Genomic DNA, 25233 nt, shown 5'->3' with positions numbered 1-25233 from the left:
AAACCAGCTGTTCTATCTTATCCATGAAGCATGCCAGGGATCAAGTGAGAGGCCCACTAATGGGGTGAGGTAGCATTTGTTAATCAAACTGCGCACTACTCCAAAAGACATCAGCTGAGGGTTCCTCATGGTGGCTATAGGTCAGGACAAATAGCATCTCTTGGCCAGCATCACAGCCCTGACGCTCACCAGCCGTGGGGAGGAGATGCGTGATATCAGTGCATTGGTTTGGTGACTCTATGTCCGGTGGTGATGCTTGGCATAGTTCAGCTGATGGGTTTACAACAGATGGTGGGCTTGTGAAAGAAGGGCAGAGGCTAGACAACCCCTCGGAAACGGCCTTTATGGAAGCTCCTTACCCATGGTTTTGTGGAGAATAGGATGCCGGGACATGTTGCTCAACAAGGAAGCCCCAGATCGGACAACTTCACTGTTACTGGATTGGAGGAGCCGTGCTATACGAGGCAAACCCTTCTCCTTTAAGCCAATCAGCTGGCTCATTGCATTGGACATCTAGGGGACAAATTAGAATTTGTTAGTGACAGCCAACCCATGCAGGCCAGGTGTTGTCTATACAGCATTTCTGGTTATACACATTATAGACAGGAAAGTATAGCTAGGTAATACAAGAATCATCAATATCATACTTTACTCTTCTGTAGCCTCTTGGATCCAAAACCTCAAAAGGTATTTAGGTGCCTAACTCCCATTTATTTCAATGAGAATTAGATGTCTAAACACCTTTGAGGATCTGAGTCTCTCCTATGCATCCCTTTCTGTCCATGAACAACTTATATTAGGGCTGGAGAGTCAGTCTCGCCTCAACCTGCTTGGCCGGGGTGGGGAACAAGCTGGTGAGGTTTATGAGTTAAATCCTATCAGCATTAATCAGAGGGTTTTGAGTTTCATGCACAAACTGCCCCTCTCCTGCCACCCCTCACATCCTAGAAGGAACAAACCACTTCTTGTACAGCTAAACGATACTTTTAAAAAGACAGGCGCTTTCATGAAGTTCTGTCCTTGTTTATACCGGTGTGAATCCATTGGCTTGATGCATGCCCAGCAACTCCGAAAATCAGTCCATTTAGTTAGATGCCTACATACGGACACAGGAGCCTTGTTTTTTGAATTCTTGGCCTCAGAGACCAACAATGAACAAGCTGCTAAACAATTTTATGATGTTGCCAGACAGCTGCATTCTTTCTTCCAATAAGGACATGTCTTATTGGCACAGGATCTTTTCTCCTTTCGGGTAATCAGCTGCAGTGCTAACACCAGTGCATTCTACTGGGTTGAGATGACAGACAGCTTGATTACCCTCCCTGAGTGCAGAACAGACATGTGCTGTGTTACCTATTGGTGCTAACAGGATTGAGGTAAGTATCCCAGGACACTGAGGAGAGAACAGATCCACTAGTCTGTAACCGAAAGGGCTAAAGGATTCCATTCTGCAAACCACCTGCATGTAGAATTCTGTCGTCTTCAAGGGAAAATCTGTCTGACGAAAGCTTGTGGGATAAGCGTTTGCAAATTTCCTTTGCAAGTTTCCCCCTTGCAATGTTGAGCTCATTAAAATTCACATTTGCACATGAAAAGATATTCCCATGGAAAAAAAAATCACATAAGTCCATATCATTTATGTGCTGACTTTTATGCTCTGCAGTTCATCTCATGGCAAACCTGCACTACTCTAGGAAAATTGGGGAGGGCAAACAGAGATCAATATAAGGAAACATGCTGGAAATCTTAGTTGAAAGGAACACGGATCTAACACACAAGGCATTGTGTGTCCCAGATTTCAACCAAAAGACTCAGCTTAATAAAACGAAGTTTATTAGTTGCATACAAATACCACATTTCAACAAATCTCTATAGAAGAGACCTGGAATCTTCCTGGCAGGAAATCTGAGTATGGTAATTGTTCTGGTAATAGAATGCTGAACAGTGCAACATAGTTTAGCATTCCATTCCATCTCCTCTAAGTTCTACATTCCTACCATTCATAAAACTCTACCTTCCAGAGTCAGTAACTCATCTCACCAATCTCCCTTTTTCTTTGTTGACAAGTTTTTTCCTAAGCTACAAAACCAATCCCAGCGCAAGCCCGGGATTTTCAAAGGTGTCTAAGGGAATTAGACACCCAGCTCTAAAGGAGGAGAAAAAATCGTTTTGGGAAGGATTCTGAAAATTGGCTTTATTTTGAATCGGAAATCCTCTGCGAAGGAAAATTCTGAAGAAAAAAGGGGTTTCAGGATAGTAGGAATGTTCATTTCCACAAAACCATTTCTTCTCAATGCCTACTTTTAAAATAATTAGTATAATCTAGTGTTTTTAAAAACTGAAACAAAACTTCATTTCAAAATGAAAAATCAAAACGTTTTGTTCCAAAAAACATCAAACCAGATGTTTCAACATTGTTTTGGAAGCAAACCACAAAAATAAAGAACTGCCAAAGTTCTAGTGAAATCAGTCTGATTTCATGAAGCGTTTTGATTTAGGGAGAGCTGCATACCTCAGTGGCATGTGGTTCCATCAAAGTTTCCCAAACCAGCTCTATCCAACTCCCATTGAAAGTCAAATTCCCTATGCCCCTTTGAGGATCCTCACCCCACTGACAAAAGGGATAATTTTCTCAGATTTGAAAGAAATCAAAGCTTTTCATATCCAAAGACTGAGCAAATCAAGGCTGGCAGTTTAGTGTCATCCTTTCACCACCTAGACATGCAGCAGAAGACTTCCCCTGAGGCATCATGAGGTGGCCTTTGGGTGGGATGCCATAACACGACACATCTCTGTGCTGTGTGCGCATGGGACCCCAGTAACGAGCAAGTGCTGAGAGAATATGGAATCAGTCAATGCTACACTCGGCTGATGAGGCAACTCATGGAGTCGGACACCATCAGGTGGTCAAGGGACATCTACATAGAACACATCACTGGACGTCATCAATATCAGGGGGGATGAGCTGGAGCGCCGGTGAGAAGTGCAGTCAGGAAAGTAACAAAAACTTTCCTTGTGGATTGTATTTTCTAAATGGATAACCTACCTACTTCTCAATTACTGAAGGACAATCTCCACTCATTGATATATTTTGGTTTCCACAATCAAATCTCTGTACAACTTTTCATGAGTGATGTACCTGAGTATTCAGATTCTAATATCTAAACTGTATTGCTAAATCTATTCACCTAAATTTGGGTTATTGTTGATTATGTACTCTATGCATCATATGACTTTTAAAAATCTAACTTTGTATTTGTGGATAATCTAAGCACTATACCCAAATGTACAAACACTCTTTTTCCAACCTATGTATTACCATATATACTCGTTCATAAGTTGAATTTTTTTGGTAAAAAAGGGAAACATCAGAGAAGGGAGTCAGCTTATGAACGGGTATAGAGAGGGAGAAGTGGGATGCGCTCCCCCCCAACAGAGGGGGCAAGGAGAGGCAGCACAGCCAGCAGAGCCAGAAGGGAAGAAGCAGGGCCACAGTCTCTCTGCTTCTGGCCACGCTGCTCTCCCCTCAGCCTCCGAAGCAGCTGCAGCTCCAGGGATGGCAGGCTGTAGCCATGCCGCTCGGTCCCAACCCCCCCCCAGAGCAGGCTGTGGCCGTGCTGCCTGGTCCGCCGGAGCATGCTGTGGCCACACCGCCCAGCCTGCCGGAGCAGCTCCAGCCAGGCCAGAGACATCCTCCCCGGCCCGCCCCAGCTAAGGTGGGAAGGGATGGAATGGGGAGAGTGTGGGGGTCCCAGGCTAGGGATGGGACAGGGAGGGGACACATGGGGAGGGGTCATGTGGGGAGTGGCCATAGGGGTTACTCCACTGACTCCCAGCTTCTCCCCCCACAAAATTTTCCCCACCAGTTCCTGTCCCAGCCCATCAGGGTAAGCAGCTGGTGCCCCGCGACACTTTGTTTACTTAAGTTTACCTCCGTGCCTGCAGTCGGTCGAGGTAAACAAACCATTCTGGCCTACCAGCGGCTTATCCTGATGGCCCAGGAGCCAAAGTTTGCCAACCCCTGAATTATAGGGTCAGCTTATGAACGGGTCATAAAAACTTTCCATTTTTACTTATCCATCTTGGGGGAGTTGGCTTATAAATGAACCATTATCTACCTAGCCATCTCACTCAAATTAAAATCAACAACGTTTAGGCAAGAGCAAGACCATATATTCACCATGCCCATCCCCTATTTTGCATACACACAGACTGTATCTTAGGCCCAATCCTTCCTACTTTGGCACACAGACCTCAAAAGACAAGACAACCAGGGTACTTCTGCTGGGTGAAGGCCACGAAGAGTGTGTGCTGTGGAGCTATGTTCATCGTTGCTAGCGGGGAGGAAGGTTTGAGGTGTCAGCCTTAGCCAGGGGAGTGTTGAGGGTGTGTCCAGTGGATCTGTGGACTAAATCCTCAGTGCACTCTGTGTCAAATGTGTGTGGGTAATGGCAGTAGAGTTTAATGCTGTAGTAGAAACCGTGGAGCAATTCTACTGGTACTTTGCAGTTTAGAAGAGGTGTCTGTCCCCCCTGCAGAGCCCATTGTGCTGTGTGTGTGTGTGAGAGTCTGTGTGTGTGTGAGAGAGAGTGTGTGAGTGTGTGTGAAAGTGTGTGAGAGGGAGAGAGAGAGAAGAGCGCTCACCAGTCCTCTGCTTGCAGTGAGGTTCTGCAGGGCCCCAGCACAGGCCTCGAGGGTGGCATCTTTCTTGCTCTGGTCCATCAGGTTCAGGTATGTGCGGATGGCATCAGAATGGTAGAGCCAGCTGGGCCCTCTGGGTTTGTACTCCTCATCGGGAATGGGTAGAACATACTCATCATTCTAAGGGGAAGTAAAAGATTGATATCTAGGAGCCTGGTGTTTTCTACATGAATCACACTTCGTTATCCTTGGTGGCTTGGGCGGTCGATCACGTATAAATATCTGCATGCACCCGTGCACCTATTGCATACAGACGACACATCCAGTGTGGTCTGGCATATGCTGCCAGCCTCTCAACTCGCCCAGATGTACCAGCTGGAGGACATGTGACCCCTGTGTAACTCCTCAGACCCCCTTTCTGGCCCTGATAATGCAGAGGCAGGGCAGCTCTTCACTCGAACCCAGTGACTGGGGCTGAGTAAACGGTGCATTTTGCAAGCACTCGGAATCAGGAGCATGTCTTACCTCCAGCTTCCCACTCCTGTTGTTGAAGCAGCCTGTGAGGGTCTTGTCCACATAGGCATTCCTGGCCACATGGTTGAGCTGGGTGTATTTATTGGGCACCTCGGCATCCAGGCGGTAGGACAGATTGTGCAGGATACAGATGCAATTCTCCACGGACTGAAATCAGCCCACAAAAAACCACAACAGTTTTACTGTCAGACAGGAACATGGAACAGTATGCATATTGTAACAATATTTAGCGACAGTCAATGACGACTTGCGGTATAAGGTGGATAAACCCTGCTGCCGGAACACAAATATAATACACCAAACTCTGAGGTCCTTACTCTGATTTTACTTACGGCTTGTCTACATGGCGGCATTCCAGAAAGTTAATCTGAATTAACTTTTAAAGAGGATTCATTAAACCACATTAAATCCCTGTGTGGACACACTTATTTGGGGTCAGAGTAGCCTTAATCTGATTTAGTTTAATTCACTTCCAATTCACTTCTAAATCAGAGCCAGATTTTCAGAAGCATTCAGCACTCAGCAGTGACCATTGTGACATGTAGGCCATAATTTTCAAAAGAGCTCTGAATCCATTTGCACACCAAACTCAATAGCCGGCCTATCAAAAGAGCTGTGCAGGTTCAGTGCTCAGGGTGTACTGCTAGGAGGCTAGGCACAGGCTGATGAACTGCGTGTAAGTCAGAAGCTCATATGTCTAGTACCTTGTCATCAGGCCGGTTGGCAGCCACACAATTCTGGGTATAAGTCATGACTGAGTCAATCAGGCCAGGGTAGTTTCTCATGGTGTGACGTCCAGCATCTGCAGAACTCAGGTTTCTGAAGGAAGATATTTTATAAAATGTAGGGAGATAAAGCAAGACAGATAAGTAGCTCCATTAGCTGGGTATTTTCCATCAGCCACTGAGCTCCACACATAACTCTGTTTGAATTCAACCTGCTTGGAAGGATTGCCTTTATAGGATGAAATTCACCTCTCTGCAGGAGGACGGAACAAGGCCAATGCACCACCTAAGTCCCACTTCAACTCTGACGATGAAAGTGGGACCTAGCTGGTGTATAGGCCTTGTCATGTTACTCTCCAGAGGGGTGAATTTCATCCATGGAGATTTTCCTTTTAGGGTAAGTCCAGAGGAAAGATATCCCCTTAGAGAGAACAATCCTACCAGTACAATTTTTCCTTAGAGACAATGTATGTACACAGTGAGGACATGCAAGATATCTGCTTAGAGTTATTTCCAGAGAGAGGGTTGAAAAATGAGTAGCTAGAGATTGCCATAGAGAACCAGGAGCACACCTTCAACTGGCGTAGGTCAGTGTAGCATCATTACCACACAGCTCTTTCTAAACAAGCACATTTATTCTTAACGTGAAAGTATTACAGAGAAAACATATTAAATCAATACAACAACTTACATGCATGGTAATAAGCTTATCAGAGATCACCCCGAATTCCAACAGAGGCTTGGGCTGGTGATCAGTCCTTCAAACCTCACAGAGGGTTTTCTGTGGTTATCAGTTCATAACACCTTGTTCTCAGAACAAGAACCTCCACGTCTCTCTGAGTCCCTCCTTTCTACTGTTTGGACCTCTGATCTTGTCCTCATGTGACAGGTGACCACCATGACCAGCACACAAATGTCCCCTCCTCAAAGCGAAGCTTCAAAAAGTACATTGTTTAAAAGTTTCCTTTGAAGCTCCTAACATTTCCCAGGGTTTACATGAGTCATGTCTCTCTCCTAGAGACATTATATATGATCTCACAACAATACGAACTCCTAAAATACTTTAACTGAATTCAGTAAGGTTTAGCTTAATCCAATAAGGCTTGTCCGGGATACTTTAGGAATTTGTCATCTCTCTCACACAGGGGACACCAGGTTTTAAGAAAAAGGGGCAAAACTTAGATTGAAGTGGTGATGGTCTCACTGCGCTATACTCTGGATAAGGTGTCGACTAAGACAGCAGAGTTTTAGCAGCGGCATGAAATGATCCTGTTTAATGCACCAGTAGCTCACAAATGAGTGGTTTGCAATAGCTCACAGACACCTGCCAGCCAGAAACTCTTAAGAAACCTGAGTGGCTAGGCTTTTGGCAATGATCAGATATTATTACAGACTCATTTTAGGCCCAAACTGACCTCAAATTTGGCATTATCTCCGTGGCATTGCTATGCATTATGAGCACAAGAAATGACAAACCAGTGCACAAAAGACTGCCCCTGCCCCCTGGATGGCTATTTTCGCCGTATCCCCCAATACTGCCATTTCTCCATTAACATGTATCCGCATATCTGAGCTCCAGTGCCTTTAGAGGGATGGAGCAGATGACAGCCCTGCTTACAAAAATCATCCTGCTGCGTAACTGCAGGGAAAGTTCTCCTCCAAGAGAGGGATGGAGGCAGTAGCGCACTGTCCTTCAGAAGTGATTTCTAGCCTCAAAAGGCTGAGACCTCGGGGGGGGGCTGATAGTGACAGGCAGAGAGATCTGCAGTCCCTGCTGCAGTCAGTCTGCTTAGTCAGTTTCACAAGAGAATGTAGCTCCCCTTAGCTAGCGCGTCTGGTAAGGACGCGGTCTGTTGCTACACTCCCTAAGGCAGAGCTTCAGTTCGTTAAAGTACTTAATTATACAGCTTTTTCATCTCCCCACTGAGTTGTTCCCAACATGATGGGGGAGCTGGAGGCTGGAAGAAGAAACTGCAAGTCAGGACGAAGATCTTCATGCTAAGAAGTGCTCTGGCTTTTCCAAGAAAGAAATAAAACCATTCCATGCCCATATATGAGCCTCTCACTTTGACACTGACACTTATACTGGGATGGGCCAGCGCCCAGTGACTGTAACTGGAATGAAAGGATCCAGTATAAAAAAAAAAAAGAATCAGCTGGAATTTGCTGGCAAGAAATAGTCATTAGAGCTGGATCAAAAATGAGGAGGTTTAGTCCCAAGCAGAAAATTTTGACTTTTCATCATATAACGGAAAACAATTTTTGTTTTTGTTTTTTGGCAATCAAAATTTAAAAAAATTCAGCTGAAACCTGAAAAATTTTGACCCAAACCCACCGACCTCATCCCCCACCCCAAATTCCTTGTTTTGGCTAAATATTTTCAAAAAGTTTTTTAATGAAAAATCAAAACTTTTCAAGGGAACAAGACACTTTCTGTGAAAATGTTGTATCTTATCAAAAACCCAATTTTCTGTTGAAAAATGAGTTCAATGGAAAATGTTCATCTAGCACTAGATACCATGAAAACTTTATGAATAGGCTTGGCAGAATTTCACTTGTAACTTTTTAAAATCATGAATGGTGTGGAGAAAGTGACTAGGGAAGTGTTATTTACCCATTCACATAACACAAGAGCCAGCGGTCTCCCAATGACATTAATAGGCAGCAGGTTTAAAAAAAACATAAGGAGATACTTCTTCACAACACAGAGTTGGCCTGTGGAACTCGTTGCCAGAGGATGTTGTGAAGGTCGAAAGTATAGCTGGGTTCCAAAGAGAACTAGGTAAGTTCATGGAGGATAGTCCATCAACGGCTATTAGCCAAGATGGTCAGAGACACAACTCCATGCTTTAGGTGTCCCTAAACCTCTGACTGCCAGAAGCTGGGAGTGAACAATGGGAGATGGATCACTTGACAATTGCCCTGTTTTGTTCATTCCCTCTGGGGCATCTGGCACTGACCACTTTAGGAAGACAGGATACTGGACTAGATGGACCATTGGTCTGACCCAGTATGGCCATTCTTATGTTCTTATAATTTTGATGGATAATATCAATCATGCTTATTTTATGCATTGTTTTTTATCAATTTAAATGTTCGTAGTTGCAGGAAATTTTGGGAGATCAGACAATAATTAATGACAATAGATGCTGAGATTCAAAAAGTTAAAGGTTTATGACTTAAAATACAAACTGTCAACATCACATGTCAAAATATACAAAGTAAATATCCTTAAATCAAACTCTAAAAAGTTCTCAAGAGGCATTTTTCTTACTTTGCTTGTCTGTAAATTGAGGTTATTATTGATTGAAATATTTTTCATCAGTTTGGGTGTGTATGGTGAAATCAACGTTTACTGACATTTACCAATAAAAATCTAATCCTTCCAAGTCTATTTATGAAGGATCATTCGAAGGAGGGTAGTATTTTTAGAAAAGATGGAAAATCTTACTTTTGTGTCTAACTGCCAGCTGTGTACATATGGCACCAGTTTTCCCTAATCCATTTTAGACATGTCAACACAAGGGGCCCATTTTAAGCATAGCCACAAAGGGTGTGAGCGATGCTTGTCTGCCGACCTACCTCAAACAGCCTGTGGCATTGAAGAACACCTCGGGGTCAACAATTTCTCTTGTCCTATTACTGACCCCATCAGACCACCCCGAGAAAGGGATGATAACACAATCTGTCAAGACAGGGAGAGCTTCGTGTATCAAATCTTCTTTCAGCTCATCAGTGGAGGACAGGTTCCACAGCAGCCCTGGAAAGAAAATGCAAGACAAACATGACCTCAAGGTCTCGATGCAGTAAAGGCCTGAATCTCCTCTCACTAACATTGTAACTAAGGAATAACTCCATGAAAGTTACATCCCTGGAAAACTTGTGCAAAGAAGCAGAGGATCAAGCTCTAGGTCTACAACTGAGGCATTCGAGACAGCCTCCAGGTTTGGGGAGAGATGCTCTGGTCCAATCTCCCCATCCAATCCCAGCTCTAACAGAAAAGAGAGTTTCATCTGAAACCAACCAATATGCCACTCCATGATCAACCTGTGTGGTGCTGTGTGTACAATTCAAACCAAGCTTCCCAGTACAGACCCAGAATGTCACCTCTTCTACCTAGTCCATGTTATCTTGAGAAGGGTCTTGAACCTAGTTCTCCCATAATGCATTGTACTAGCTCAGTGGTCTCCATCCTTTCCAGGCAACAAAAACCTCTTGTATTTCAGGCTCACTGCCTCCTATTTAACCGTGTGCCCTCTAACCCACCATGGGACTTGGGCATACTCTAAATTCTAGTTTCAGAGTATATACAGTTAAATGGGAGATGGTAGAGGCATCACAGCGGCCTGGGACAGAGGCCCCCTATTACAGTTCAGAATGGAGCCTGGTGTCCCAGCCTCAAAGATCATATTTCTGTATATATTTCAGTCTGGGGCAGTGAGGGGAGTGAACCATCTATCCAAGGCTCAAGTACACTATAATCAAATACAACTTGGGCTGACCCACTGTTAGCACATGCACTTGATCCTAGTAGAACTTAACTCCTCAGGAAAAGCCTAGGACACTAAACAAACTGTGCAATACTCTCTGAAATAAACCCCCAAATCTCAGCTCCTGTCAGACCAGGAAGGGGAATGAAGTGCCAGAGGATGGGACCCTCCCCTGAGAATGCCCTGGACACAGCTCTCAGATGATCACACGTAGGCCCTGATAGCTCAAAAGCCCTTAACGGTCACAGCTGTGGTGGTAAACCTGGTCAGATAGGTGTCATCTCTAAGTCTCAGACCTGATTCATGGGCCAGTGGTTGGGAACCCCTGCCCCCGTGTGCAAGAGCCAGAAAGCTGATAAATTGGGCAATCCAGGGGCCTGATCCTGCACTGTCTCGCACTTTGTGTTGTCATTTGCATCTGGGGAAAGCGAGTGCAAAGCGTCATGCCGGTCTGGTAGTGTTGTACTTTTCACAGGTGCATATGGCAACGCAAGGTGCCAGGCAGGTGAGACTCAGGCCCCAATTTCTAGGAGCCAGATCCCCAGGTGTTATAGGCTGGTGTGGAAGTCAGTGGAGCTATCCTAAGTTACACCAGCTGAGGATCTCTCATTTGCTTGCATGTACCTGTCAGCTGTTTCTGTATTTCAGTGTTCGAAGTTCTCCTCAGGAGGCTCACACACTCCCTTATCCCATTCTGCCGTCGGGTTTCTAACTTGTTGGCAGGATTTCTGAAGACCAGGTTTCTAAGAGCCCCAGCTGCAGCCTGCTGGACATTTTGGTTTGGGCTGCGGAGGAGTTCTATTAGCTTGCCAATTCCACCCAGCCGGTAGACCTGTGAAAGGGGAAGACAGACAAGGATCAGCATCCCATGAAAAGCTCATCTATTTGCTCTGGTGCATTAAAAGACGATGGCAATAGACGTTAACGCAAGAAGACAGCATAGTGTGTACTAAGTGGAATTGAAAAGATACCCTGAGTATTACAGGCTGGCTAGATCCAAAATACCCCATTCTTCACAAGGCAGTCAAATGGGTTGATAGCTGTAGTCAAGAGAGTCTGTGCTGATTGCCTTGATGACTAGGGTATCCAAGTAGTGAGGCAGTGTGGCTAGCGGACAGAGCACTGGCCTGGGACCAACTGGGTTCTATTCTCGGCTCTGTTATTGACCTGCTTTGCTGTTGGACAAGTCACTTCACGGCTGTGTGCCTCAGTTTTTCCTTCTGTAAACACAGGGATAATGAATGATACCTCTTTTGTAAAGCACTCTACGCTCTACCAAGGAAAAGACCTAGGTATTATTACTAACTGATGTCAGCAATTAAGACCTGCAAGTAATGACCATGGGCCAGATCTTCAGCTGGAGTAAATTAGTGTTTGCTCCCACTGACTTCAGCAGTGCTACACTGATTTCCATCACCTGAGGATATGGCCTCATGAGTCTTATTACTGTAGTGAAAAACTACCTAGAGACAACCTTATAATTGTAATATAACAACATTTCCTTGTGCTTTACCTGCACCCAGAAACCATGGGCCACATTCAGAGGCAACATGTATGTTGGTGTAACACACACTCAGAATCAAGGGGCCAAATTCCAGGCTGATATGTAAGAGGAAGTGGGTGTGAATCTAAGTCTAAGGCAGCCTAGAGTTGATGTAACATACATGTTGATGAGACTGGGGGAAGGTAGCAGCCACACAAGTTTAGACTCTCTGTAGACCGGTTGACTTAATTAGACTCAGCAATGAATTGGTCCTACTTCTTTAAAGTAACCAGAGCCCCTGTGAAAGGAATTCATTGCTGTGAGCCTAGGGGCTAGCAAAACCACCTGCTCATAAATGAATGAATGAAACTGTCAGCTGGGAAAAAATGTCTTGATATTTGGAAGCCTCACTTAATTAACCTTGGGACATATTTTCAGAAAGTGCTGAGCACCCAGAATTCCAGTTGAAGGCAATAGAAGATAAAGATGTTTGGCACTGCTTGAAAATCAGGCCCCAGATGTCTCACATGGACTTTCTGAAATGAAGGGAGACCCAGAGCCCGCTTTTGAAAATGCAGCTGGAAACAAGTTAGTTTACCTCTTGCTTGGCAGATTCATCTTGGAAGCAGGTGTGCTGGAGATAGTACGCACCCATGGCTTGAGATTTCTCATCCGAGGCGCACAGGAGCTGTATGGCTTTCTGGATGGTCATTGCCACGCTGTCCAACTCATCATTGCATATTCTAAACAAAAAGAAGGGAAAGGAATGGATCAGTCACTACGTGGCAAAGTGCAATATGCTTTAGAGGCTGATGACTTCTTTGACAGATGCCACCAGATTCAAGTATGCAACAGCCCCTCAGCCTACTACTGTTAGATCTTATGGGTTTGTTTATCTAGACAGACATATCAATATTGCAGTATGGTCCATGCAAAGAGAGCTGCAACCTTCATGAACTCAGGAAATCTGGTGGGCTAAGTATTCAGGTTATGACTCATTTTTTAACCCAGTCCTTACTCCCACTGACATCCATAAGAATGGAATGATGCAGTTTGTTTACAAAAAGAAGGCTGGGAAACTGTGTGTGACCTCTTGTAGATTTCACAATGATAACCATGATCATATGCATCTATTTTAACATTCAGGGTGCTAAATTACAGGCTTGTTTCAAGGAAAGCCATTGTTGTTTGTGGCCAATTGTCAGAAAAAGAGCCTAGAGAGGGAGGTTTGAAGTTGAGTTGCGGATGGACACTGACAGTGGAATGATTGCAGAGCTCTACAGAATCCCGAGGTGAGTTACAAGAGTATGCACTTGGGGGGAGCGGGGTGGAAAGCCTGGGAAAAAAAACCCACCCAGACCTTTGAAAATGCACCTCCCTGCTCTGTAAATGAGGGGCCTGATTATCTCCTGCCTTGCACCTATGCAGAGTGGGTAGAAATGCTCCCACTTCACAATGCTAATGACAACACAAGGTGCAACACGAGGAAAAATCAAGCACTAGCAGTCCAATTGTTTGTTTAATTTTATTTAAAGAATTAACCGACTGCAAGTGGAAAATGGTAGGTCACAGGATGGGTGAGACTAAAATGTTCATGTTTTGCCATGACGTTTTCCCTTGTTTGTGCTCCCATTGACATCAATGGGGTTTTACCATTGACTTCAGTGAGGTCATGATCAGATCCTGCTAGGACATTGTGTCTTTGGGAACTGGATGTTTCTTGGTTTTAGCACATGGAGGGAATATCCCTGATGGGAAAATCCAGCAGACTCTTAAAGAGAACTATACCTTTTCTACGGAATTTTTAAATCAACCTATGAAATTCCATATAGTGAGACGATCCTCCATTAAATTCCATTAAACAATCCACAGAAAAGCATCATTCTCTATCACATTGTATAGACTGTCCAGAGTAACTTCCATGGTGCCTTAATGGTTTCATCTCTATTAAGTTCTATGGGGTTTCCCCATAAAGGATAGCCCCTCTTGCTGAGATTTTGTTATTAAGTTAGAAACAAAGAAGTCCAGTCTCATATAAAAGGGGGGCAGGAACGGTTGATTTTGAATCTTCGGAACCTCAGAAGATGTTTGCTTTGGGCCATATTTTGGTGAAGGTTCAGGATGGTGTCATTTTATCTAGTCCATTCTGACCATCTCTACCAGGCTGTTGGTAGCTTTGGAACTGAAGCCCTCCCTCCACAAACAGAACAAGCACAGCCTGAGCTGTGACAGGAGAAGTTGCTCCCTCCGCTGTATCCATGCTGACTAGGAGAAGAAAGTTCTATCTCCGGGGGTCATTCAATCTTTGGCCATTCTGCTGAGCATACTAGCCGATGAGTGCCAGCTGTGATGGCGGCTCTGATGATGGCATCCAGTTCTAGAAGTTCTCAACACAGAGGCAATTTTTATAGGCAAGTTCCCCATCAGGGTCAGTTTTGCAAGGACAACTCCCCACACAGGCATTTCCCCGGGTGACAAATCTGTCCCCAACCAGAACCATAGAGGGAAATCTCTGTAACCAGGTCCAGTTCCACAGTGGAAAGAGTCAGCAACCAGAATCCATTTTCTCCAGGGGAATTCATCCAAGGGAACAACTCCTCGCTCACATTAAGTTCTACAACCAGAGCAACTAAGCAGAATGGAAACTTTTCTTTTTCATTATTGAGAGTCTAGGGATCCTGGGGACGAAGGAGCAGGGAGGAGCTAGGAAAGCCACTGCTCATTGTTTATTAAAAACATTACAGAGAAGATAATATCCACAAGCCCAATGATTCCTAACATATGACTCAAAACTCCTTGCACTGAGCACCTTTCCACAACCATTAGGAACTCAAATATGGCTCAGAGTATTGTCACTCATCTTTGATCCACCCAAATAATTACTGTTGAAGCTTTGGCACCATAGGCAGCTAGCTAGGCGGATTCCCTTCCATTCTTCATAGATTTATAAATTCCAAAGCCAGATTGGACCACTGTGATCTTCCTGTCTGACCTCCTGTACAACACATGTATTTCCCCAAAATAATACATGCTTTGAACCAGAGCAGATCTTTCAGAAAAACATCCCATCTTAATTAAAAAATTGCCAGTGATGGGGAATCCACCACGATGGGACGTTTTTCTAAAAGATCTGCTCTGGGAATTATTTTGGGGGAAGTTCTATGGCTTGTGTCATATAGGAGGTCAGACTGGATGATCATAATGGCCCCTTCTGGTCTTAGAATCTGTCACTGCTGGCAAGTTGTTTCAATGGTTTGAGACCTAAAGACCTGAGAGATGAACTCCAATGTGCTATTCACAAGACACTGAAAGGAGGCAGTTTTCTTCCTGTCATGAACGACTGCAGTACGAACCCCCGTCAGGCCAGCTGTGATGGATGTCATAACAAGCAGAGGCATCACTCTACCTTTGGGAAACAGATACACACTTCAGGTGACTCTGGCCTCTAGTGGACCAGGCCGTGATTACTTGTGCTGACAGTCCGAACTATGGTCATTTGCAGAGGCAGTTTACAGCAGGGAAGAACGACTCAGGGCTAGGCTCCACGTTTGGTATTGCCCCATGGTTCCATCAGCCTGGACAGGGAGGATAGATACATTCCCTGCTATTGACCTCTCTTCAGTCTCTCAGCCATCTCCAGAAAGGAGCTATATCAGGCACCACAACCTCCATCAGAGACTAGTCTACAATGCTAGTAGTGAGGTGTTGTGCTCTAACTTTTAAGAACAATTTATATTGTTGTGGTTACAGCGGCAGCGCACCCAGTGCTTCAGGCACAACCCATGCAGGCCAGGCTAGCATAGTACAGCCCTGGCAGTGTTGCCAGGATGTCTTGTGATAGCCACACATGGACAGTGATGAACGTATCAGGCTTTGTACTGGATTCTGGCCAGGCAACAAGTCCAGAGGATCCCATTCGAGTCAACAGCTTTGCTGCCTATTCCATAGCATCCAGTCTGATACCCTTGGCCCTTTTCTTTAGCTCAGGTTTCCAGTCCTCCTCTGCCAGTTATTCTCTGTACAACTTATGGTCATGCCAACACCTGCTGTCACTGAGGTGCTGAAGCATTTACTCCATGAGATGTTGACCAACGGGGGCAAGTGGGTCACTACATGCCATTGCCATCGACAGCCACACATTTTGAGGTGTACCCAGCAGATGTATCTTACCCTCTTTCTTCTGCCTACAGCTGAATGGTGGCGGTAAAGCAAACATGCCAACCATATCTTGAAAGAAGATCTCAGTGGACATCCAGCATTATGGCTGACACTGTTCCCCTTCCAAAATTCAGTGCATGCTACAGCTCAAGTCCAGCAGTCCTCATGCTAGGGAGGGTCTGCGGGCACCAGAACTCACCTTTTTGTCCTTACAAAGAACACGGAGTCCCTCTCTGGCAGGCTATCACGGAGCAGGTATAACTGGCCTAGCTTGGTGGGACCTGAAATGCTAAAGGCGAGAGCCTCTACTGCTTCAGCTAAAGGTAGGACTCCCCTAGCTGGTGGCAGTAGTAGCTTCCTGTCTTCTTATGTGTACCAGCTGGAGAGGGACAAAAGACGCCCTTGCTCCTAGCGTGCATTATATACAGCTTGCCCTTCACTAATGGCTCATAGCATTCACTTTGAATCTGGTGGCACTGGAGTGAAGGAAGCTTTCTCCTAACTGGGCAGAGTCACTACAGATCATTTAGCCAACCTGGCCAGCAATGAGTGACCGAATGACACACCATCTGACTGGAGGAGGAACTGACTGCAAAGAGTTCCACTTTTGGGACATGCAAATGGCACTACTTGGGAGCTGACCAGCTGCAGCAGCCATTGGAATAAGCACAACAAAAGGCACGTTCTGAGCGCTCAAAGACTCTGAGCTGGGACATGTGGCCCCCAGGGAGTCCCATCATGCCCCAGGGCTTAGAACAAGAATATCATGCTTTACATCCAGATGAAGGGGGAAGCAGAGGTGAGTGAAGAGGTGATTGTCTGCTGTGAGTTAAACAAGCTGAAGATTTTATTCACATAACCACTGAGTCTGCCTAATAACTTCAGAGCAAACTGTCCAGCCAGGACCTGGTGTATGTGGGGGAAGCTACAGGTCTTCAAGGGGGAAAATTCTCAAACCAGACTAAGTTCTACAAGCAAATCTGAACAAGTTCTACAAGGGGTCAACTTTCCCAACAGAACCAGTTCTACAAAGCAGGGGAAAACCCACAACAAGGTTTTGTTTTACAGGAACAACAATTCCAAAGTCCAAATCTATGAGAGACAATACGCTTCCAACACAGCCAGATAGGGAAGGGGAGCAATTCCCCAACCAGTGGTACACCAGTGGAGTCCTCCCATGCAGAAAGTACTGCACAAGAGAGAGGTCATTTTTAGAAGGGGAAGAGTTGTCTCCTAAGGAACTCAGAGAAAACACACAACCAAGAATAGTTCTAGAAATACAATAATGCCCTGACCAGATCCAGTTCTGTATGAGGGATTACCCAATGCAGCTAGCTTTACAATTCTAATGCATTTAGCATCCTGGTATCAAAGTGCAAATAATACCATAGCCATACAAAAAAGTTAAATAGACAGTATTTTCCATCTTCTCTTGCTAAGCGCCACTGTGATATGTGCTTGTAGTTCTTTTTAATTCAACTCTCATCCCTTTCTTCCTTTTACTTCTTACTACTTCTCCTCCTCCTCCTCTTTTCTCTGTATCATTTACTTGTCCCCACCAAGGTAGCTTCAGAATTACTGAGGAAAAGCCCAGGGTAAAAGGATGGGTTTTAATTTTCCCAGCCCGACCCTATTCCACAGCAAGACCTCTCCAACCTCAGCCAGTTCTACAATGGAGTGATGCAGCAGATGGAACTAGAACCAGATGGGTTAGCGGGATCATTCAGAACAAGACCAGCTCTACATTAGGGCTAATTCTCTGTCCAGGAATGGTTTTACTGCAGGGATAGCACCCATATCAGAACTAGTTCTACAAGGAGGACCATTCATGATTGTAAACAGTTCTCCAAAAGAGAAACACCCCAATCCAGCTCAATTTCTCAAGGGTATAATGCCTGCCTATACACTGCTTCAACCTGGATTGGTTCTAAAAAGAATTCATCCACAACAAGACCAGTAGTGCAGTGTGGTCAACCCCAAAACCAGGACCATCTCTGGAGAGGACCATCAGTCCAGAGAGATTGCTAATAGGGAGGATGCTTCCCAACCAGAACCCAGTTCTGCAAGAGGATAACTGCACAGAACCTCCGGTACATAGGAGGCAATACCTCAAGCCCTCTCAGTTCTGTAGTGGGGAACCACTTATTCAACTGCATAACCATGTCCAGTTGTTCACAGGAGACAATCTGACAAGCAAGGCCAGTGTTTCATTGCAGACATCTTATTCTCTGACGCAAAACGTTCCTAGTATGAGGATAACGCCCCACACAGTCCCTTTTCTGCAAAGTGAAAACTCCGCCTTAAGAACCACTAGTACACAGTGGACAATGCCACAACCAGGGAAAATTCTTCAATAGTAACCATTACTCAGCCAAGCCCAGTTCCTCAAGGACAACAACTCCTCTCAATGATGGGGACAGATGCCCAAGAAAGACCTGTACTTCCAAAAGAACAAAACGCTGCCTAGGTCTCCCAGGGGCAGAACTCTCCAACCAGATCTAGTTCTGCAACAAACTGCACTCAGCCCAGAAGCAGTCCTACAAAGACGGCATGTCCCCGTGAGAACAAGTTCTACAGAACCTAACAAATGCACAGGTGACAACTCCACAAGCAGACCCAGGGTAATAACAACTCCCATCAGAACTAGTTTTCATCTCCCCACCCTCCAAGCAAGAGTACAGTGACCAGTCAGCAAGTGTGAAAAATCAGGACAGGGGTGGGGGATAATAGGTGGCTATATAAGACAAAGTCCCAAATACTGGGACTGTCCCAGTAAATCGGGACATCTGGTTACCTTAACCTTGTTTCAAAGGGAACAACTCCCTAATCGATCTACACAGAGGAAGTGTCCTTCATCTGAATTCGCTCTAGAGGGCAGCACTGCCTAGGCAGAGCCACTTTTACCAGTCAGACCACTCCCCAAACTAAATTAGTTTTATGGTGGGGGACAACCCCCCTGCCAGGTACAATACTAAAAGGGACTAAACTCCCCATCCAGAACCAGTTCTTCCAGGATGACATCTCCCAAGCCAAGTCTAACGCTTCATGATAGACAACTCCCAAGTCAGAACCAGTTCTGCAGGGTGAGCCACACCCCAAGTTGGGAGGGTTCTGCAAAGGGGACCACTCCCTAACCAGGGGATGTTTGGCATTGGAGAGTATTTCTGACACAAGGGCAGTTCTTCCTGGAGTAAATCTTCAGAAAACCACAGCTGTTCTTCAAGGAATCATATCATTCCATAATTACAAGTAACTCTACATATGAGAAAAGTTCCATGTAGACCAGCAATTTCAGTAGGGAAACAGTGACCCAGCAGGGACCAATTACTTAAAGGTAACATTCACCTTATGCAGAAAACATCTTCATTGTTGCAACTGTTCACTGGGTATATTTCTTCACTCTACAGCCTCTCAGCCTTCTTCCCGCAACTGGAGTGAATTGCTTCTAGTTATGAAAATGGCAGCCTTCCATCCCAAAGCAATTACAGGGTTTACGAAATGAGCCAATGGACAACACCATACTCTGAGCAATGGGCCATCCAGCCACAAGGAAAGCCGTGGCTAAACTGAGTAACATTTTGCACATGCAAAAGTAGCGAAGGCTGCGCCTGCATAAAGCCAAATCACCAATAGCCCAGCTCATGGAGTCTCAGACCCTGCTAAACACCTGTGGACAATTTTCAGCGAGGGAGATTTACAAGTGGTGTGTAAAGCTAAGGGTCAAAACTCAGGGTGATCAAGGGGCATGAACTGGCTCCCAAAATGGAATTTTCACAACCTCTGCGTCATGCTCTCAGGCTGCATTAGGCAAGGCTTTCAGGCAGATCCTGTAGTGATTCCTGTTTTTTATTGTAATTATTAATTCTATGCAGTGAGGCAGCACCACATAAACCAGGGCCCTATTGTGCTGGTGTTGCACAAACAGAGAAATGGCTAGTGAGACAACGCAGGTTTGAACACCACGGCTCAGAGCATCACCTCCTGAGCACAAGCTAGGCTCATCGATCTCTGAATGCAGATGTTTGAGAGAAAGTGACATTTGGGAGACGAAGCACTTCTGCCACCCCTCATATACCTCCCACACCTGTCAGTGTCTGATGGGATTGCATACTGTGTATAGGGAAGGGAGTGAGCAGAGTAGAATAGATCACAACATAATTTGGGATCAGATTGTGAAGTACTTTCACTCTGTCTACTTTCTGGACAAACTCACAGTTGGACTAAATCCTGAGGCCCTTTCTGAGCATCTGCTCATCCTTACTCGCCTCCTGCAGAAATCAGCCAGTGCTGTCTAAGCACAGGCTTGGTTCGGGAGTGCAGTGGGACTCAGTGGCACTCTGCAGGTACCCAGAACCTCTCAGGATCAGACCCTGGGAGCTGGCCATTTGGAAATTGGACTCGCAGTATGAAAACCGGTCCTTTTTTGCAGGGAAATGAACGCCAACCCAAAGTGGCAGGGTGAACAGGAGAGGCGCTTGACCGAGGCCCCTGCATTCCAGGGATTTCACTCTGCAGAAAAGTCCTAGGCTAATCCATTGAGCTCACAGGCATATGGGAACTCACCTGGAGCTGGACATAGAATGCCCATACACCCCGTCCTGCCTGCTGCTCGTCACAGGCTGGGCGTACAATGCGTCCGGCTTGTTGCCCAAAGTGCAGGAGAGGTTGCGATCCAGGAGGGGTTTCCTAGTGGTCCCATGGTGGGTGCTGCAGCTGCTGTACATGCTTTGGCGGTTCAGGGTTGCCTTGTGCACTGCCTGGTTTCCCACTTGATTTCTCCTGAGCGTGCCCCGGGGAGGCTCGTAGCACAGGTCAGGCTCACTCCGGCTGCTCTTGAGGCAGTAGTTGCCGCCGGGGCTGGTGGGGCTGCCGACGGCTTTGCTGTGGTGCCGGCTGCCCCAGCCCTCCATCTGACTGTAAGAGCTGAAGCGTCGGTTGTCGGTCTCTCTTTTAAGGGTCCCATTGTACATCTGAAGGGGGAGGAAACAGGAAACAAAACAATTAAAAGGGGCTTGAAGTGACTCCCAGGAGTTCACCAAATGGGGCCAAATCCTGAGGGGGCACTGAGCCTTGGCTTTAATGGGAGGTGTGGGCATGCCACCCATTAACTACAGTAGGACCTGTTCATGGTACTTTGATGGTCCCCATTATCCTAGTATCTGAGCACTTCACAATCTTTACCATCTCTCTCCTTCCAGGTAGGGCAGTGCTAATATCCCCATTGTACAGCTAGAAAACCGAGGCTAAAGAGACTAAGTGACTCACCCAGGGAGTCTGGAGCACTGCAGGGAATTGAATCCTGGTCTCCTTGCATCAAGTTAGCACCCTAGCCCCTGAACTACCCCACCTTCTTGTAGTTTTACTCAATACCGTGCATTAATATTCATCCCAAAGGCTTCTCAGCCTCTTAACCAACTCTATATACACCTGACCCAACTCACCTAACACCAATGTGCAGCCACCTCTGGACTGAAATGTGGCAGCCTTTGAAGAGAGTGCAGCGACACTGCCACCCAACAGAATTTGGCAGGGCATCAGGGCAAATGTCCCATTTCTCACAGAATGGGGTCTTATATGAACTCCAGGGGTCTGGAGCTCAGGTGTATATGTCACGTGAAAGACGTGTCACCCCCTCCCATCAGTCGCTGACCCTAACACTATTCTATCCTTCCCATTGCTTGCTTTGTCCTTATCAACTCTTCTTATCAATCTTCCACCCTGATAGACACACTAACCCGTATGTGAGAATTCCCCAGTAGAGGCCCAAAATGGGGCCCATGTGGGGAAAATAGGATGGATATATGCATTAAAGAAGGAGTGAATGACTAGCTCATGACAATAATAACGTTTGAAGTTTTGAGAACAATAAGATGAAATTTCTTAAGAAATGCCAGGGCTAAACAGCAAAACGCCACTGTATTTAGTTCAAAGAAATGGGCCCAATTCTGATCTGTTACACTGGTGCACATCCACAGTGACTTCAGCGAAGTTACTCCAGATTTGCCTCAGTGTGACTGAGCTCAGGAACTGGCCTGAGATTCTGTTGCAACAACACCACTTCTGGATGCTAACTTTGGCATCTGCCTCTCGGAGGGTTGCACTTGGCAGAGGCTTGGAAACGTTGCCAGCTAGGAAAGGGGGTGCTAAGGTGTTACACAGCTCTCCTGATCAGCAGAAGATGCCAGTGGGGTACTAAGGCTGCTGCTAAGGCAGCTGTATTGTGAGGAGGCCCCGCAGCCATGCTGCAGGCCAGAAAAAACAGAGTCTTTGTCCGCTCCCTGCTCAGTTCTATTCTAATCTAGCCAGGTTCTTCTGCCATGCCCATCGCCATTGTGTCAGAGCCCCTGGGCAGGGAGAGCTGCGAGACAGATTACCCTGATGGCCATGGCCAGTGCCTGTCTTTGACACTGGCTCCTTCTCTTAAATCCCCAATAGCAGTAGTTACAGGGCCTGGCCCTGACCTCCTTGCTCAGCCCTACAAATGCTCATGGAAGTTGGGAAGCTACACCCTGAGATCTTTCCATGGGACTAACACTGCTGTCAGTTCCAGCAGTATAAATCTGGAGTGACTCCGGAATGTCTTAGCATCACTGAGGACAGAATCTAGTTTTCATGTTCACTCAATCCTAACCCAGGCAAACTCCCACAAAAGATGAACAGAAGTCTTCAAAATTTGGCCAACCAGCATTGAGTGGCATGAGGGTCAAACTGATTCCTCACAGGACACCCCCATTAGGCAGGGTTCCTAATTCAACACGTCCCAGTTGAGTGGAGTGAACTGCACTCTACTGAACAAAGGGAATGCTCCCTTTCTCTGCCTCCTCCTGTTCCTCCTCCAGCTAAGCCAGGCATTGGCCCGACGTGCCCTGAGTGAAAAGGGGAGGGGAAGAGATGATTTACTGGTCAGCTACAGCGAAGAGGAACTGGGGATGATGAACCACTGTCATGGGCCCCCATCCAAACCCTCCCTTATGAATTCTGGGATGGGATAAGCCACAGCACCCATATAAATTAGGACTCCTTTGGAAACTCAGGCCTCAAACTCAGCATCTGTGGTTGAGAATGGGGCTATAATATTGCCCTCCAGCTCAGAACAGGGCAGCTGCAGATGTTTACCTTATGAACTCTCAGCCTACCCTACACAGAGGTGCTGAGTGGATTTGTTGAGAGACTCACTTCTCTGCTTTGGCCTCTGTTCTACCTGCACATAAGGCCTGATCCATAGTCAGTGGGAGTCTTTCCACTGACCTCCAAAGTCTTTGCATCAGGCCCGTACCATACACAGCAACACTCAGGTAACAGCTAGGGCTGTGCCACTTGAACGAGGTCTAGAATGGGAACAGCCCAGCAGCTGGCAGCATCTGCAGTAAAACTCATGCGCTGGCTTCAGTAATGAGCTTCTTACCACACAGCAGCTGTTTTCCAGGAGTGTGCAAGAGGTTTCCCAACTACCCTGCCCCGCCCAGATAGGAGCTGTGCTGACTTGCTGGTGAGGGCTCATTGTCTACCAGAAAAGAGTCTTCCCAAAAAAGGCAATAAGCTGGAATTTGCCATTCAAAGGACGGTGGGGAGGAGAGATCGTTTATCAGCTAAACAACAACCACCTGCCAGCCATGCTAAAATGCAGGATGAAATAATTCCCCCATGACATACACACCAAGACAAACAGCATGCACACGCCCCCCATCCACACACCTCCCCTCATCTGCTCTCCCGGCAGGCCCCCGATGTGAACTCATTGACAAGAAAAACAGCAGCTTCACATCAAAAATATGTTAAGTCCTTAATGGAAACATAATAGATAGTTGAATGGCTGCAGCAAAGGCCCCAGGGGCTCAACATCTCTGCCTAATTGCTGACAGCTCCTCAAAATAATCCTAGCAGAGTCAAACCTGACACTGACTCATAAAGGGAAGCCATAGCAAGGGTGTGTGGGGGGGGAGTGCTCAGTCTAACAACCTGCTGCTTCTTTATTCCACCCAGCCCATAAAGATCACATATCCTTGAGAGCTTGCACAGAGCAAAGGTGATCATGGCTAGGCAGGAGAGAATGAGCCAAGCCACTCCTGAGATGTCAGAGCCTCACCCCACTCTAACTGCTCATTCCTAGAAGCTAGAATCTTCCCAAGGGAGGGTCCCATCTCTACATATGATGTATCCATGTAAAATGTAATACTGAGATGGCTTTGGTCAAAGGCCAGCTCCCTGGGGCCACTGGCTATTGGTGCATGGGTGGCATTAGCCACTGGATACAGCAAAGTCTTCCCCACATGGCCACCACTGGTTGATGGAAGTTGTCCCAGAGCTGCTACTCAGCGAGGCTCTCTGGTGCAATATTAACCCGATACTCCTTGCTGAAGCTGTTACCAGAGTCCATCTTATACACCACGGGCTCTCAAACTTTTGTACCGCTGACTCCTTTCATATCACAAGTCTCTGAGTGTGACCCCCCCTTATAAATGAAAAACACTTTTTATATATTTAACACCATTATAAATGCTGGAGGCAAAGCGGGGTTTGGGGTGGAAGTTGACAGCTCGCGACCCCCCACATAATAACCTCGCAACCCCCTGAGGGATTCTGACCCCCAGTTTGAGATCCCCTGTTACACACCCACCTGGCTCCCACACGTGTATAGCACTTTCTTCATTGCACACAGAGTTCTCCTCTGAGATGCCGGGGGTCCTGTGCTGTGCATTCGAGTACTGCGTCCACAGCAGGTTTGTGTTTGTTCGAAGGCAAGGGACATTTGCGTCCTGCCACCCATTCCCCAGCTTGAATTCAAACTTCTGTTGACTAGCAGGCGTATTATGAGGATAACACCTCTTGCAGGCAGCTTGCTCAGACCTCCAGAGTAGCTAAGAGAGCCCCTTATTATCAGGAACAGTTAGTCTAGACCCCTTAGCCCATCAGTGCTGATCCTGTAAGAGGTCTGTATTGAATCATATGATCAAAAGCCTCCACCCTTCCCTAGGTCCTACTATTTCTCCTTAGTGGAAGGCAACACCATAAAGAGAAAGAGCTGCTGGTTGGCGGGTTCATTACACCCTGTATTCTAGCTCTGACGGAGGAATGAGCACGTCCACCATAAAAGCAACAGGGTCCCCTCCAAACCGAGGCTGGCTTCCCTGATAAGCTCATAAGCTAACCAGCCCTGCCTTTGAACTGCTCCAACAAGCAACAGGGGAAGGTCCTCTTGCCC

At 46.2% G+C, this 25233-nt stretch overlaps 1 protein-coding gene across 1 annotated transcript in view; it reads right to left on the bottom strand.

The window, feature by feature from the left end:
- The window catches only part of PKP1 (plakophilin 1), a 53459-nt gene that overhangs the window by 12251 nt on the left and 15975 nt on the right, over positions 1-25233 (bottom strand). Inside the window, exons 3-10 of the mRNA XM_032791899.2 lie at positions 20595-21001; positions 12472-12616; positions 11015-11222; positions 9483-9660; positions 5880-5994; positions 5167-5322; positions 4645-4821; positions 360-513 (exon numbers count right to left, since the gene is read on the bottom strand). Of these exons, the coding sequence (XP_032647790.1) occupies positions 360-513; positions 4645-4821; positions 5167-5322; positions 5880-5994; positions 9483-9660; positions 11015-11222; positions 12472-12616; positions 20595-21001 (1540 nt within the window). The remainder of the gene's footprint in view (positions 1-359; positions 514-4644; positions 4822-5166; positions 5323-5879; positions 5995-9482; positions 9661-11014; positions 11223-12471; positions 12617-20594; positions 21002-25233) is intronic.

This window comes from Chelonoidis abingdonii, chromosome 4, assembly GCF_003597395.2.
Source record: "Chelonoidis abingdonii isolate Lonesome George chromosome 4, CheloAbing_2.0, whole genome shotgun sequence".
Classification (NCBI taxonomy): Eukaryota; Metazoa; Chordata; order Testudines; family Testudinidae; genus Chelonoidis; species Chelonoidis abingdonii.
This window is presented reverse-complemented; position numbering and strand designations above follow the sequence as displayed.